This window comes from Arvicanthis niloticus, chromosome 1, assembly GCF_011762505.2.
Source record: "Arvicanthis niloticus isolate mArvNil1 chromosome 1, mArvNil1.pat.X, whole genome shotgun sequence".
Taxonomy (NCBI): Eukaryota; Metazoa; Chordata; class Mammalia; order Rodentia; family Muridae; genus Arvicanthis; species Arvicanthis niloticus.
The window spans coordinates 107751848-107766777 of record NC_047658.1 but is presented as its reverse complement, the minus strand read 5'-3'; the positions used below and the strand labels follow the sequence as shown (position 1 = coordinate 107766777).

Here is a 14930-nt window from a genome sequence, read left to right as displayed (position 1 = left end):
TGGTGGCACACACCTTTAATCCCAGTACTCAGGTGGCAGAGGCAGGCAGATCTCTGTGAGTTTCCAGGCCAGCCTGGTCTACAATGATAGTTCCAGGACAGCCAGAGCTGTTTCACAGAGAAACCTTGTCTCACAAAACTAAAATGGGAAAAACAAAACAAAACCAAAAACCAAAATGGGATAAGAAGAATGCTGACCAGTCAAGGGATTCCCAGAGGAAGCTGAAGTAAGTGTAGTGATGAAGGGGATTTGGGTAAGAACAAGGGAGTTAAGGGGGTGCAGGCAAGGCAGTTGTATTCTCTGACTACAAATTGGGTGGCTTAAAGGAACACAATTCATTTTTTTTTTTGCAGTTCTAGGCACCAGATGTCCAAATTTTTTAAGCCAGGCCAACAGGGTCACGCTTTCTACATAGGTATGAAGGAATTTTCCCTACCATTCTCAGTTGGGGACTCCAGTCTCCAGTCTTCCCTTGACTTTGGCAACATTGTATTTCCTTGTGGACTTTTTTTTCTGTGCCTGTGTTCTCTCTATAGCCACTTATAAGGACACTGTCATTGGATTTAAGGCTACCAGTTAATTCATAATGACCTCAAATATCCATTCTCAGCCTTGCATGCTGGAACAAAACCTCTCTCTCTCTCTCTCTCTCTCTCTCTCTCTCTCTCTCTCTCTCTCTCTCTCTCTCTGTGTGTGTGTGTGTATGTGTGTTTGCCTTCAAGTTTATCTGTGTACCCTGTATGTGCTGGATCCCCACAGAAGCCAGAAGAGTGTATTGTATCCCCTAAAATTAGAGTTATAATTCTGAGCCACTCTGAGTACTGGGAATTAAATCCAGGTCCTCTGAAGAGAAGTGTGTAAGCTCAACTGGTCCCCTCAGCCCCAGCCCAGCTATACACTTTTAATTCTGGCACTTGGGAGACAAAGACAAGTAGTTCTCTGTGAGTTTGTAGACTGCTAACCTATATGGTGAGTTCCAGGCCAGCCAGGTACAATGAAATTCTGTCTAAAAATAATAAGAGGGGAAAAAAATCTTTCTCTTAATCAGCTGCAAAGACAACCCCCACCTATACTTCTTTTGCAAAGTCACAATTATAGTCCACAATAGGGTTTAGACAAACATTTGTACAGTACCATATACCCACCACACAAGGTGAGATAGACGACATTTCAGATGGGGTTCTGAGACACAGGTGGGAAACATCCTGGCAAATGCAAGAAGGAACTAAGCTTCTCCCATCTCTCCCTAATCCCTGACAGCTTTCCGCTGAACCTAGGCCTTATCCTCAAGCTGTGAATCTTCTCAGAATTCCTAATAACTCCTAGGAGTTCCAGCAGGAGCCACAGGATCCAAGCCTTCTCCCCGCCCCCCAGAAGGTTGGTCTGAAACTTGCATCATATCTGCCTGTTCCTTCCTCTAATCAAGGTTACAGGGGTATAAATCTCTCTGCTGTTCTAACAAGGGTCCATCAGGACTTCCAGCTTGATTCTTCAATTTCTGACCTCTGTGGAAACTGAGTCAGCTCCTGGCTTCTCTGTGCTACTACATCCCTAGATGGCCACAATGCTCAACATTCTACATATGAATTTGTCCTCTGGCTCCAAGCCTTTGAGGCCTGGGCTGGGTCAGATACATCCATGGTAGGGTCTCAGTTCTTAGCTGCCTTGGCTGGGTTTCTGGCAGTTGGCTGGCTCCAGCCCAGACTTTATAAGATTCAGGATATATGGAGGCCAAAGAAGCAGGGAAGACAAAAGCAGGGGAGAGGATTGAGGGGCAGGAGGCTGAGCTGAGGAGGCTGGCCCCTGAGCCAAGGACCAGGGTATCTGTGGTGGACAAAGATGACCGATCTTTGAGGTTGCCTGGAACAAGGAAAGGTTGTTTCCCTGGGAGGATAGCTCTTGAGGATGGTGTGGAAGACTGGTTGAGGTAAACAGGAAAGGGAAAAAGATGATCTCTGCCTCAGAAGCAAAAGAGCAGCTGCTGCATCTTATTGAGCGATTATGAGCTAAATGGTGGCACATGCCTTTAGTCCCAGCACTTGGGAGGCAGAGGCAGGCAGACTTCTGAGTTCAAGGCCAGCCTGGTCTACAGAGTGAGTTCCAGGACAGCCAGGACTATACAGAGAAACCCTGTCTGTAAAAAACAAAACAAAACAAAACAAACAAACAAACAAACAAACGAACGAACAAAAAAATGAAAACCGAGCTAAATGCCTTATGATTCTTCCACAGGAATAACCCTGGGTGAGGGAGGTGTGTAGGGAAGGAGGTCTTTTCTGGCTGCACCTCCATCCCATTGCTCTGGATTTCCTCCTAGAAGTCCACTAACTGGCCCTGGCACTTTCGCCTACTTTTCAAAAGATAGGGACAAGCCCTTTTGAGAGCCCAGAGCTTGGCAGAACTTTCCCTCCAGACTAGGTCGCTTACATGGCGCTGCAACGGCAAATCTCACCGTAGAGAAAGGTGTCTCCAGGGCCAGATCCCTGGGATCTCAAGGCAAGTCAGACAGAGACAGAACCCCCTTCTCATAGCCAGATGAACACACATATCTTTGAGGATCTACAGGGTCTGGAGAAAGGCAGGGGTGTACGTGCCTCCCGAGGGCATGATGTCCCTGGCCTTCCAGGCCACCCCTGGGTCACTGCCAGGACTACGTGTGCCTGGAGAGTTGTGAGAAGCAGTCCTTTGACTGGGTAGGGGAAAAACCGGCCGCCCTAAACATCAGTCTGGGAGGCGGAGCTGCTGCTTTGCCTCAAAGGGCCTGCCTTGTCCAGCTGTCTCATTGCTCTGGGCCAGTGAGGCACACCACTATCAGAGAGCAGTGCCAACTCCAGGCCCAGATGCAGAGAGCCGAGGCCGGCCGTACCACCCCTCGAGGGAAGGACATGCCTTGGATTGTACCAAGGCCCATTCACAGGGAGACACTGTCCAGCGAGGCCGCCCTGCAAGCCCCGCCCAGCAGGTGGCGGCCCCTCCCCAAGCCGACGTGCAGAAAGGAACGCGCCAGCCTCGCCCGCGAAGGGTTGTTCGGCGGCAGGCGGGGCATGATGCCTCCCCCTCGTGTTCACTGGCTGCAGCCCTGCAGGGTGGGTCCTACTAGACTGGCTATTGGCTGCAAGATAGATTATTTGCATATGGGGCGGGGCAACTGGACCCGATTGGGGCCCGCCTTGGGTGTCAGTGTGGCCACTGCTGCCACTGAAGTTGATCCAAGAGCTGGCTATGGCCCTGTGCCGGGGTCGCAGGTGAAATAGAAGGGTTACAAGGTTGGCGGATGGGGGAGCACCTCCGAGGCTGCTTTTCTCAGGGGGATATGGGGATTGGGCGGGACAAGAGAGGAGTGGCTCTGTTGTCCAAGTTAGAGAGGGATGAGGGCGGGGGCGGAGAGGGGGGACTACTCCACTTGCCCACCCGCCGGGGCAGTCCCTCCAGGCTCAGGACAGCCACTGCCCACCGCACACTGCGTTGCTCCGGACCCACTGTGCGTGTGACAGCGGCTGATCTGTCCCTGGGCAGCGCGAACCTCTGGCCCTTCAGTGACCCGAGTCTGGGCGGCGGGCAGATGGCCACTCTGGGGCGGAGGAAGGGCACCTGGGTTCAGAGAGACAGGGTAGAGGGCCACCTGAAGACTGTACCTACAGACAGGCCTGCGTGTGGGAGCCCAGCTGAAACACCTTGGGCTGGGGACTTCTCTGCCCTGCACCTGTGGGACGGAGCTTGGGCCAGATACCCTCTTGGAGGGAACTTTCTTCTTATGTGTATTCGGGTTCCAGGCTGTGCAGTCTCCAGAAGAGCTACTGTTGAAATCATCAAGCCAAGAGACTCTCTGGGCAAGCACAGGTGTGAACTTCAGACAACAGGGCCAGAGCTTACAGGACCCCCCTCCTGAGGGCCACCTCCAGGAAGACAATGGCAGCTTGAATGCTTCTGCCTGTTTTTGCCACTTTCAGTGAGGGAGTCAGTACCCTGTGGGCTCCTGGGACAGGCCTTTCCCAGGGGCACTCCTGCTAGGTGCTCTCAAGTCTTCCTGAAAGTGGAAAGATACCCAGGGAAGCTGTAGGCTACAGAGCCAAGACATCTGTAACCAGTCCAGTCCCTGAAGAAGGAGGGGCAGGCTTAGTCCAGACCTTTCTAGACTGGCATTGGTATCAAACCCGGAGTGCTCTGCACATGGGGAGGATTATGTGGCCTCTGGGTTGAGAAACTGTAACACTCACTCTTACTGTTGGAGAGCTACTTACTGGGGAGATCCTCTGAACTAGGGTTACTTCCACTTCTCTGCTGGGAATGAACAAGGCCACTGAGACTAGGTGGGAGTCTAGCAGAGCCTGGCCCTGACCTCTGGCTGGATTGCCCAGACAAGGCTACTCCACGCTGACAGCTGGTAAGGTCCTGGCATCACTCAGCCAGGTCCTGCCCTGTCAGGGACCAGACATTTGTGGGCAGCTCTTCCATTCTGTGCTTCAGCATACATCATCACACCATTGTTTCCAAAGCAAAGTTACAAAAGTCCAAAGTAAACTCTTCATTAATTCAAAGGTCTGCTTGGTGGTTCAAAGCAGTCTAGCAACTGTTTGGAGTATGAGAGTCTATCCACTTGAAAACAGCCATAGAGGAGCAGAGCTCGGCCAGCCTTTCCCCTCAAAGCATAGTGGCCACCTGAAGAAGAGGGCCTGGAAGATTCTTCAGTGCCATCAGGAACAGCATACTGCAGACTGGATCTGGCCTAGGCAGGGGCCTCAGGAGAAACAAGCACTTTTCAGGACCAGGGAACATGTGGTGTGTGTTTGCTAGGAAACATGTGACAGATTCAAATGAGGAGGATACAGCTTAGCCCTGCCTAGCTCTGGGTAGGGTAGTCTCTGGGTACTGCATCCACTAGTCTGTGCTTAGCTTTGGGAGATGAACCATAATGGGTTTAGAACCAGAGCCAAGAAGTCTATTCAACTCTCCTGCGTGTGGGTAGGCTTCAGGAGGGGAGGATCAGGTTCCTCAGACCCCAGTCTTCCCACCAAGGATACATCCCTAGTGGCTTTGGCACTCTAGGATCTATTCTGTGACCTTTTGCTTGACCCTACCTGTCTGGGGCCACAGGTTAGGCAGGTCTAGGCTATAGCAGGCTCAGGCTGGAATGCAGACGGGAGCATTCTGGCCTGCTGACACCAGATCTGGAGCCTCCCTCTGCAGCCTAGCCTCTCCCCTTCCCTGTTTCCTGCTCCAGGCAAGAATGTGGTCTGCTGGGCAGTGGCAGTACATGCCTTTAACACAGCACTGGAGGCAAGGGCAGGTGGATTCAGCCCGGTTTATATTATGAGTTACAGAATAGCCAGGGCCACATAGGAAAAGAAAGAAAGAAAGAAAGAAAGAAAGAAAGAAAGAAAGAAAGAAAGAGGTCTTACTTGTACCTCACAGGAGTAAGCTGGTGGCCTTGACCACTGAGCAGCTCTCTTTAACTTACATGGATGGTTTCCTTGCTCCTCCCTTGCAGTATGTTCATGTCCCCTTTCCGTCTGACCCAGAAGACATGGGAAACACTGAACCTAGCTCAGGAGCCAGCTGGAGAGAAAGCTGAGCCAGTCCCAAGTGTCCTTGTTAATATGGTGTAAAGACACTCATAATCTATGGTGTACCCATCTTGTCACCCGTGGTTCTGATCCTCACAATAATCTCCAGCCCCAGGAGCTAGGAACATATGGCCTGCCTGGATAACCAAGATTTTGGAAGAGGCCACTATCAGCTCAAGAACCAGAGTAGTAGTAAGCTGGGCTGTGGAAGCATCCTTGCCCCAATGTCAAAGCTGAAGGCTAACAATCAGGCTTCACACTCACCCTAAGAAGAGAGGGATAGCCCTACCCATTCAATGCCCATATCTACCTTGGGGCTAACAAAGTTTTCTAGGGAAAATTCCCTGGGCCTAGCCAACCCAGAAGTCACAAACTTGACCTAGGAGTCCAGGACTCACCCCCACAAGTTCTCAGCAAACCTGACTGGCAGGTCTAGCTTGTCCAGGCATCCTCAGTTCCTGATGCTGGTGGCACACGGGCCAAACAAGGAAAGTCAGGGAAGAAGGGTCCAGGTAAAAAAAAAAAAACCCAGGTCAGGGCTGAGCTGGCAGGCCTCACCAGGCTAAGGGGTTACAAATAAATACCCCCAGGAACACTCATAGCATGGGGCCCAGGGAACTATAGTGCTTTCTTAAGAACCCAGCAGTAGCCACCATGTGGACCTCAGGTTCTGAACTGCAAACAGTCCCCAGTAGTACAACTTGAGGACACACTTAAGCATGCTCTTTGAAAGGTAATTTATTAAGGTTGTCAGGGCAACGAAGGCAGCACACATACACTGGAGTACATAACAGGCACACACACACACACACACACAGACACACACACACACACGATGAACACGCCGTCCACACTTCTCTCCAAGCCTTTGGGGCCTGGTAAGTTCTGAACTGTGCCCATTTATTACTTCTTTAGGGGACTTGGGAGATTTGAGAGAGACTAGGGTAACAGTTGCCAGCACTCTGCCCCACGGAAGCAGAAACCACAGGACATCATAGCTTTAGGGAAAGAATCCTACGATCACACTCTCCTACAATCCGGGTGGCTCATCCCAGCTGTGCTGGCTCATCTGTCTTCAGGATCCCTATTTGGGCAGGAACTGCTACCTCCAGGAGCTCTGCCTCATGGGGAGAACTGTGAGAAAGACACAGGCTGAATGGGCTGAGACCAGAGCTGGGCCCTTTCCATGGATAGGGGATGGGGGGGGGGGGGTAGGGAGAGAAACATACCTTCAGGACTCAGGCTGGACACTAGGATGTGGCTCTGGGGGACTCCCTGGAGGGGTTCTTCTCTAGTTGGAGGCAGAAGGTCCTGTGGGGAAAGCAGGTCAGCTACGATCTAGGGTAGCCCCCACCATCATCTCTTTCCAGAACTACTCTGACCTGTGTGCTAGGGATGGCTCTATCCAGCTGTGGAGGTGGTGGCAATGCAGCCCCTGTCTGCTGGATGAACTGTTGTAGGTTGCACTGGCGGAGTTCCCTGTTCAGCTCTTCCAGCTCCTGAGCCTGGGCCTGGGGATACAGAGGACCTTCAGGAACAAGGCCACGACCTTCTTCTCCATTTATAGCATGCTCTGATTCTCTATCAGTTCCCCAAACTGCCTGTGCAGCAGGTGGAGAGTTGAGACTGGCTGTGTAGCAGGTAGAGCTGACAGGGGTCTAGATCTGGGCTCACCTGAAGAGCGTGCTCAGCAGCCTCCAGAGCCTGGCTCACCAAGGCCAAGGTGCCCTGCATCTCCAGACTATGCCGCTCCTGGATGGCTAGGTCCTGGCGTAGGCGCTCAGCAGCAGATGCTGTAGCTGAAGGAGGACCAGGGGCCTCAGCAGCCAGTCGAAGCTCTGCCTCCAGGGCACAGGCTTGGGCATCTAGGGCCTCCAGCTGGGCAGCATGCTCAGCAGTAGCTGCACTCAGTGCTTGCAGGCGTGCCTGTCCCTCACGCTCCCTGGCTTGTTCTCTTTGCAGTTCTTGCTCCCAAAAGGCCTCATGGCCCAACTCCTCAGTATTCCTCTGTATCCTGAGTTCTAGGCCTTGCAGATCTGCAAAGCAGTCTGGTGTAGGTCCTACCAGGGCTGTAGGCTCAGGGATAGATGGGCTGGAGACCAGCTTGGGACATCCAAGGTTGAAGGTCAGTGCTTTGCGTGGCTCATGGCCTGGTACTGCCCATGGCTTTGGGGGAAGGCTGGCACGAACCGGGCATCGTTCTGGGGGTGGATAGTTGTCTGAGGAGGGCCTCCCAGATAAGCTGGGCCCTGTCCGCCTCAGGACAAACTGGACATCATTGGCAAACTGTCCACAGGTGGCCTGGGCTCCCACTGGACACTCCTGTGGCAGCAGCTGTCGTTCCTTCTCCCTAAGACGCTGCACAAGGACAAATCGACCTGTCTGGCCTGTGGAGGAGAGACAGGTTCAGCCTATGTCCCCCCTCTATCTACTGGCTTGAAGAATAAAGCAATCAAAGGGGAGTCAACCCCACCCTCCATGGAAGGGAAGATGCTGCTGGCCCACAGCCCCACCAGTTTTGTTTCTTTGTCCCCAGGGAACTCACCTATAGCCTGGGCTAGCGCAATGACCACTTCTTGGCAGGTGGTCTGTTCTGAGACCCCACAGACCACCCGCTGGATGCCATCCACCCATACCTTCAGCTCCATGGCCACAAGCTCCAAGACCATCCCTGTCCTGTGGGGAGGGCACAGGCTATAAGATCAGGCCAGGTCTACCTCCACCATAGCCTGGCCTTCCTCTTCTCTTGGCTTGCCACAACAACTGGCTCAGGACTGTGCCCCTTCAGCCCTGCCCTCCTGTGCCCAGCCCCACCCGCAGGCCACACATTCCTGGAGTGGCTAGGGAACTAGTTTGGCCCTCAAGAGCATTTTGAGGCGTCCCCTCCTTCACCAGTCTCCTCTTGCCCCACCCACCCCACTCCAGGAACGGGGCGAATCATTAACCAGGTCCAGGTTTTCCTGTGCCCCGGTCACCTGGCTCAAAAGCCACGACCTTTTTCACGCGGGCGGCCGTCCCCAGGCACCTAGTAGCGACTATATGCAAATACAACGCCGTCCACAGTCATGGAAACGCCCCCCAGAGAGGGAACAGTCTTGGGCCCGGGAGAAGCTGAGAGTCACAACTCAGACAGACCTCCATCCCCGAACCGATCTCAGACCTAAGGAGTTCCCTCTGCCCCACGCCAGTCCCCGGTCCGCCTCCGCAGTCCCTCCCGTCCAGCCAGTGCTCTGGGTTCTGGTGGTCCCGCCCCACTGGAGTGGGGGAGGCACAGCCCGCCTCACGACTGATCCCCGGCAGCGCGGGATCCAGACGTCCCACTCCGCAGCGGACAGACGCAGGTGCAGCACAGCCACCACGCGTCCCTTCACCCAGATCCGCTTCTCCTCGGTCGAAGACGGCTCCCTGATGCCGCGCCCAGTGCTCAGGAGTCTCGAGAACCCGGCAGAGCTCACCTGGGTACTTGCCGGCCTCCGGGACTTAGGCGCTTCGGTGCCGCCTCAACCTGCTGTCCCAGCGCCGCGGCGCGCCCAACCTCACGGCCTCATTGGCTCCTGGCCTCCAAGCCCCGCCCCACAGCACTCCATTAGCTCGGAGGCGTGTGTCTCCCGCCCCATACCCACTCCCATTGGCAGCCTTCCTCCCACCACGCCCCATTGGCTCGTTATTCGGTCCCGCCCCGGAGGCAACCAGGTGTGGGCGGGGCCCTGAGTAGGTGGCAGGACGGAGTCGCCCGAGATGCTCACCTCTGTCGATCAATGCGGAAGCGCGTCTGCTGCTGCCTTCGCTCTGGGCTGATTGGCTCGGGTGTGGTGTGTTCAGCTTCTGAGCTGACTTCCTCAGCAGATTTCAGAGAGGGCTCCTGACTAGAATCCTGCAACCCTGACGTGCACCCGAGCTCAACAGTCGCCCTCCCTTCACCAGCCCCGTAGGCTAGGCCTCTTCAGCCCTGCTCCCTTAGGAATCTGTGGCTGAGGACACCGGGAAGAAAGGCCATGAATGCCCCCTGCCCCACTCGTTCCATCGGCTGCTCCAGGAGGGATGTGGAGTTTAGGGGCCAACTGGTCTAGTGGGCCCTGCACCCTGGTGTGGGAGGGGATCGTCCCTGAGGCTGACTGGGACAAAGACCCTGGGGTCTTTGTTTAAAGCTCCATCCTCTCCCCTCCCCCCAATGGACCCAGTGTCCTTCACAGAAGTCCTCTCCCTGAAGCGGGCCCCAGCTTCTACGTCTTCCCTGCTGCTGCCCTCTGTGGGCTAAATCATGGCAGACCAACCAGCTCTATGTGCTCTGTCCCAATCACAGAACTGTGGGAGGCGGTTCCCAAGCCCTTGTGGCCATAAGAAAGCAGATAGAAGTATGAGGCTGTGGAAGGAACCTTCTGGGCCTCGCTTCCGTTCTGAGGCAGAAACAATGTCCTTCAGGGTTCATTAGTGGAACCACCCTTGGGGAGAGCCCAGAGGTGTGGAGATAGACACAGGAAGATAAGGCTTCCAAGGGTTAGGTAGATGGCTATCAGACACAGCTTCACTTGTTGGCTAGAGTTAGCACAGCCACTCCAAGTCTCTTATCACCATCCTTGATTGCCCCCTAATCAGCTCACCTCCCTAGGACCATTTATATACACCTACATCTCTCTCTCTCTCTCTCTCTCTCTCTCTCTCTCTCTCTCTCTCTTTCTCTCTCTCTTTTTCTCCCCCTTCCTCCTCCCTCCCCCCTCTCTCACACACACACATACACACTGAATTTACTCAGAACACCATTGTTTGGCAGTACCAGCCTATCACCTCTGGCTAGGGACAGGTTCCAGGGATCTGTATAGTTCCCTGGGCCTCCTTAGCTGGGTGGGTAGTAATATAGCTTATAGATCCAAGCCATATTGGCATAGAGTACACTCATGGCCCTGACCTCCTGTGACTCCCTGGAGGCTTCTGGTAACAGATACCCCCCCCTCCCCCCAGGTACAGAAATCCATGGCAACAGTATAGAATGCTTCCTTCCCTAGGCCTTCTGTGGGTTTGGGCTTCAGGTGAGTGTGGTGGTGAGTTCCTGAGCTGGGAGGGACATGAATAAGAGTTTCAGGCCAAAGGTTAGCACCTCTGATCTTAGCTCTAGGCTGAGGTTAAGGGGGAAAAGAAGGGACAGTAAGGAATATATGTATATACTGAGGATATGCTACCCAGGAAGTGACCTGCTGTCTTAGTCTGAAACAGAGATGAGGACACTTATATGAGCAGCAGTCCTATGTCCTATTGAGTAGTTCCCTGTAGGCCTTCTCAGAAAGAACTGCCAAGTGCTAACTGGACCTCTCTGGCACACAAGAGTCCCCATGAGGTTCCCATACCTGGGACACAGGACAGACTCTATTCTGTTTCCTTCTTTCCCAGCTCCTGACCAACATCGAGCATGGCCCCTAAGTCTTCCCAGGAGTCTGAAGATAAGCAGGTATCCCCAGCTCCAGCAGGTGTACAGCCAGACAGCAGTGACGTAGGGTCTCCAGTTGGCACACCTGTGGACAGAGTGGCTCCTTCCTGTTGTCAGAGCACTAAGCTCTACACATGCACACCAATGGGCTACTCCGTCAAGCAGCAGTAAGGAGGCAGGGGGTGGGGCAGCCTCCTGGGTTGGGCCAGCCAACGGGCCAGCCTGATGAAACCACAGGGGACTGGAATTGCAGGTTAGCCCCTGAAACCCTGGACCCACGTACCCTGAGGCTGTTATGGGAACAGAGAGAACTAGAGATCCAGGCACTTCGGTGGGCTGTTCAGAATGGCCAGAATGCCCGATACTGCTACATCTTGCAGGAGGTGGCAGGGATTCCCTCTGAGCGGTCAGTGGTGAAACCCTCAGCCCAACCCTGCTGTAGCTCCCAGTTTCTGTCTGACCCCAACCTCAACCACTGAGCCCTCCTCTACCTGATTGCTTCTAACTTTACTCCTTGTATGACTTGACGCCTGCCATACCCTTGAATAAGTGTGCTGGAAATGTAGACCTACTCCCTAGCACGTAGACCCCTGCCCAGACCTGTTAGGGTTTAATCTGCACTGGCCTGTTATAGTATGTGCCTTCAGGGTTTGGTGCCTGTGAACCTCCTTCACTACTAACCTCCTCTCGGGAACCCTTGCTTGACACAGACTGCTAAGGTTGCCCCTCCTACCAGGAACTCCAAAAGACAAGACAAATTCCTGCAGAACCAGGTCCAGAAGCTTACCCAGGAGCTGAAAACACAGAAGGAACAAGCTCAGCAGGTGAGGGGGTGGGGTCTGGGAACTGGGCAATGACGTGGCAGGCTGTAGCTACCCACCTAGGGTTGGTCTGAAAGGTGGGGCTGCTGGAGGCCTCTCTCACTGGCAGGAACTCTTCATCAGGAGAAACAGCAGTTAGAGGAGAAACTGCAGCAGAACCTCTGTGCAATGCAGCAAATGGAGGCTGAGCTTCAGACCTTTCAAAAATCATGCCTTCTACAGCTAGCCCGTTCCTCTTGGGTGGGGCGCATGCTGAGGTCTCAGACTGGCAGTGTGGAGGTGAGTTTGTGCTCCTGACCTAATGATGCCTCTCAGGCACGCCTCCCCAACACTCCTTGAGCAGTCAGCATGCTTCTGTAGGCAGGTGTCTTTGTTGGGGCTCCCTCCCGGCCTGCCTGAGAAACCTGTCTCCCTTGAGATGCCTCCGCAAGGAGCAATCCTCATTTAGTACACACACACAGTGCTGTTAAGGTCAAAAGGAGAGGCCCTGTGAGGGAAGGATAACCTCTCTCAAGCTCCCTGCCAGCTAGTCTGGGGTTCCTTCTTGCAGGTGGTCACTGCAGAGGTTCTAAGAGATCCCAGTGACTCCACTGAGTATGCTGAAGCTTCCACGGCTGGGGAGGTGAGCAATGCTTGCCACAGGAGGCATTCCACATGTATGTATGATAAGGCCTCTGAAGCCCTACAAGATGGGAGAGCCACAAACCTCTTATTTCCTGCCAGGGTTTCCGGTTGGAGGATGTAGATTGGAACAGCATTGCCCACCGATATCCCAACCTCTTCTCCAACATGAGTTTCTATTCGGATCAAAAGTAACTGCGTTGGAATCCCCAGGGGTCAGGGGAAGGGAGGACTTGGCTTGACAGAAGTGGACTAGTTCTCACTGTATCCTTAAGTGCCCCCAGCTAAGTCCTGGAACTCCTAAGCCTCAGCTATGATATGTAGTATGTTGAGTAGGTTCAGAACAAGGGGAGGAGCCCCAAGGTCATCATCAGCTTTATTAATTTACCATTGCTGAGTCTGACTCCTGAGTTTCTAGAACACAAACCAGGCTTCCCATTGCACTGGGGAGGCTGGCTGGGGTGGGGGCATGGGCCTTGGTTCTAGGAGCCAAAGCAACCTCTGAACACATCATGGTCCCAGGCTGCCCCAGCCCCCGGCCTCCGAAGTGGATGCCTGGGACTCGGAAGGCGCCATCAAGCACACAGAGAAGCCTGTCAAGATCCTGGAGTGGAGCGCCTTGCCTTTGGTAGACACCAGTAGCTTGGAAAGTACTGAGTCTGACACCACCAGCAGCCAGATGGCTCTACATTCTGGGGCAAAGAAGATGACTGGCCACCCACCCCAGGGAACAAATTTAGCTTCTTCTGAGCAGACACAGGAATGCACTAGGAGCTCCAACGGATACACAGAAGGTGGAGTTGGGAGCATCTCCTTTTCACTCCTTAGCAACCTCTCATCTCTGCCCAGAGTTCTAGGCATGTCTTCTGCCCAGGATCTGAACCCAGTGGCTGTTTTCCCATTATGCAGACCCCTGGTCTGACCTCCCAGGGAACATCCCACTGGACTCTCTCTCTCATGTTCTTCACCCTCATAAAGGACTTCTTTTTCTAGATCTCCATAAAAGCCGCTCACCCTCGTGTAGCAAGACTGTTTTGGAATCCTATACAGACCTTCACCACCCATATACAAGACCACAGTTGAAGTGAGGGCTGCCCAGCCATGAGTACACCAGGAACTGTGGGAAGGACTGTATGAGGGGTGGCTTACTGGGTGGATGGATCCCCTCTTCCCTACTCAGCATCCCTTTCTGGCTCCAGCCCATTTGGCTGCTGCTTGAAGATTGCTGCCGTCAGCCACCGAGAGAAGTTCATCCGCATCATCAACCAGTCACAGGCAGAGACCATTGACCTGGGTGGCTTTGTTCTGCAGCAGCTTGTGAGGGACTTCCCTGTGTGCATGTACCGCTTCCCACCTGGTACTCTGCTAGCCCCGCAGCACCACATCACGGTGAGCCCTGCTGCCTGCTAGCCCACAATGCCTTGTCCCAGTCCACGCTGTTCCTCACTTAGTACCTGGCCTTTCCCTAGGTATGGGGCGAAGGAACCAGCCGGACCAAGAAGCAGCTGCCAGTGTCCTCAGGCCAGGACCCCTTCCAATTCCAATCTAGCCGAGGCTGTGTGACGGTGCTAGTCAACCCCCAGGGCCAGGTCAGTGCTGACCCCAGCCAAGGAGTTGGGGAGCTGGTTGGCCTCACCTGGTTAGAGTTAACGACATGGCCTGATGGCCTTGTAGGTCCTCAGTGAACATCAAACTGCACCCTGCGTGACTCTGGGCTCAAAGATCTTCACTGACAACACTGACTGGTCCATTGACCGCTTCCCGCTCTCAGAGTCTGAGCCCAATGTTGACCCCGGTGAACAGCAGTGCCGACCTCCATCACCACAGAAGGGTCGGAAAAAGGATAATGGGGCCAAGCGCAAGAAGCCAGGGTAGGCGGAAGCACCTGATTCTGTTTTCCAAAACCAGTCTCTTATTTCCCTAGGCGTCACCTTGGACAGGACTACTACCCTGGCTCATACCATCTTGCATTATGCCCACTTTTGCCTGGAATTGACTAGGATACTCCTCAGGTCTTTCCTATATCTCCAGGCCAGGTGTTCGTCAGCAAAGGCTCTCCAACACTAGTGGACTGAAGGCCTCACGACCTCTTCGCCCCACAGAGACCCGGGATATCTTGCCACTCTTAAGTACCCGAAAGCTTCTTCCCCCTGGGGAAGTTCTTGCACAGCAGGAAGGTGTGAAGACTGAGACATCAGAGCTCCTGCCGGTGATCCCAGAGTGTCCCTCAAGAATGTGTCTTGTTGAGGACTCACTGGGTAGGCAGGAGCGCAAGGTCCAGGTGAGTGTGAGGCTGTGGCCCAAGACTCTTTGATCTGCTAATCCACATAGCTCTTAGGCCCCAGTGTTTTCTGCAGGTATGCCGGAAAACCGTGGACCTGAGTTGCCCCATGGTAGCCCTGTCAGTACAGAACACAGCTGAAAGCAGATATGGCTTCCGATTCCTCTGCTACCCTCCCATCACTGAGGAATTGTGTCGGCGGTTGTAGGTCAGCCAGCCCA

The 14930-nt window shown here is 54.0% G+C and overlaps 2 protein-coding genes across 5 annotated transcripts; one reads left to right on the top strand and one right to left on the bottom strand.

Moving 5' to 3' along the window:
* Positions 1-6284: 6284 nt before the first annotated feature.
* On the bottom strand, positions 6285-9122 carry Rassf7 (Ras association domain family member 7). 4 transcript variants are annotated; one of them, XM_034513817.2, is made up of 6 exons: positions 9020-9122; positions 8110-8240; positions 7239-7951; positions 6947-7075; positions 6794-6875; positions 6285-6698 (listed from the first exon to the last, which is right to left on the bottom strand). In XM_034513817.2, exons 2-6 carry the CDS (start codon positions 8231-8233, stop codon positions 6667-6669), a joined length of 1080 nt encoding a protein of 359 aa, XP_034369708.1. In that variant the 5' UTR covers positions 8234-8240; positions 9020-9122; the 3' UTR covers positions 6285-6666. The 4 variants fall into 4 exon arrangements, with proteins under 4 accessions (XP_034369708.1, XP_076769369.1, XP_034369720.1 ...); XM_076913254.1 differs by lacking the exon at positions 9020-9122 and adding an exon at positions 8559-9013; XM_034513829.2 differs by lacking the exon at positions 9020-9122 and adding an exon at positions 8700-9013.
* Positions 9123-10555: 1433 nt separating this feature from the next.
* Lmntd2 (lamin tail domain containing 2) lies at positions 10556-14927 on the top strand. Its single transcript, XM_034513773.2, has 13 exons — positions 10556-11153; positions 11240-11392; positions 11723-11810; positions 11931-12086; positions 12358-12429; positions 12531-12619; positions 12951-13222; positions 13422-13512; positions 13628-13817; positions 13898-14017; positions 14103-14299; positions 14460-14709; positions 14786-14927. Exons 1-13 carry the CDS (start codon positions 10969-10971, stop codon positions 14915-14917), a joined length of 1995 nt encoding a protein of 664 aa, XP_034369664.1. The 5' UTR covers positions 10556-10968; the 3' UTR covers positions 14918-14927.
* The last annotated feature ends 3 nt before the right edge of the window (positions 14928-14930 follow it).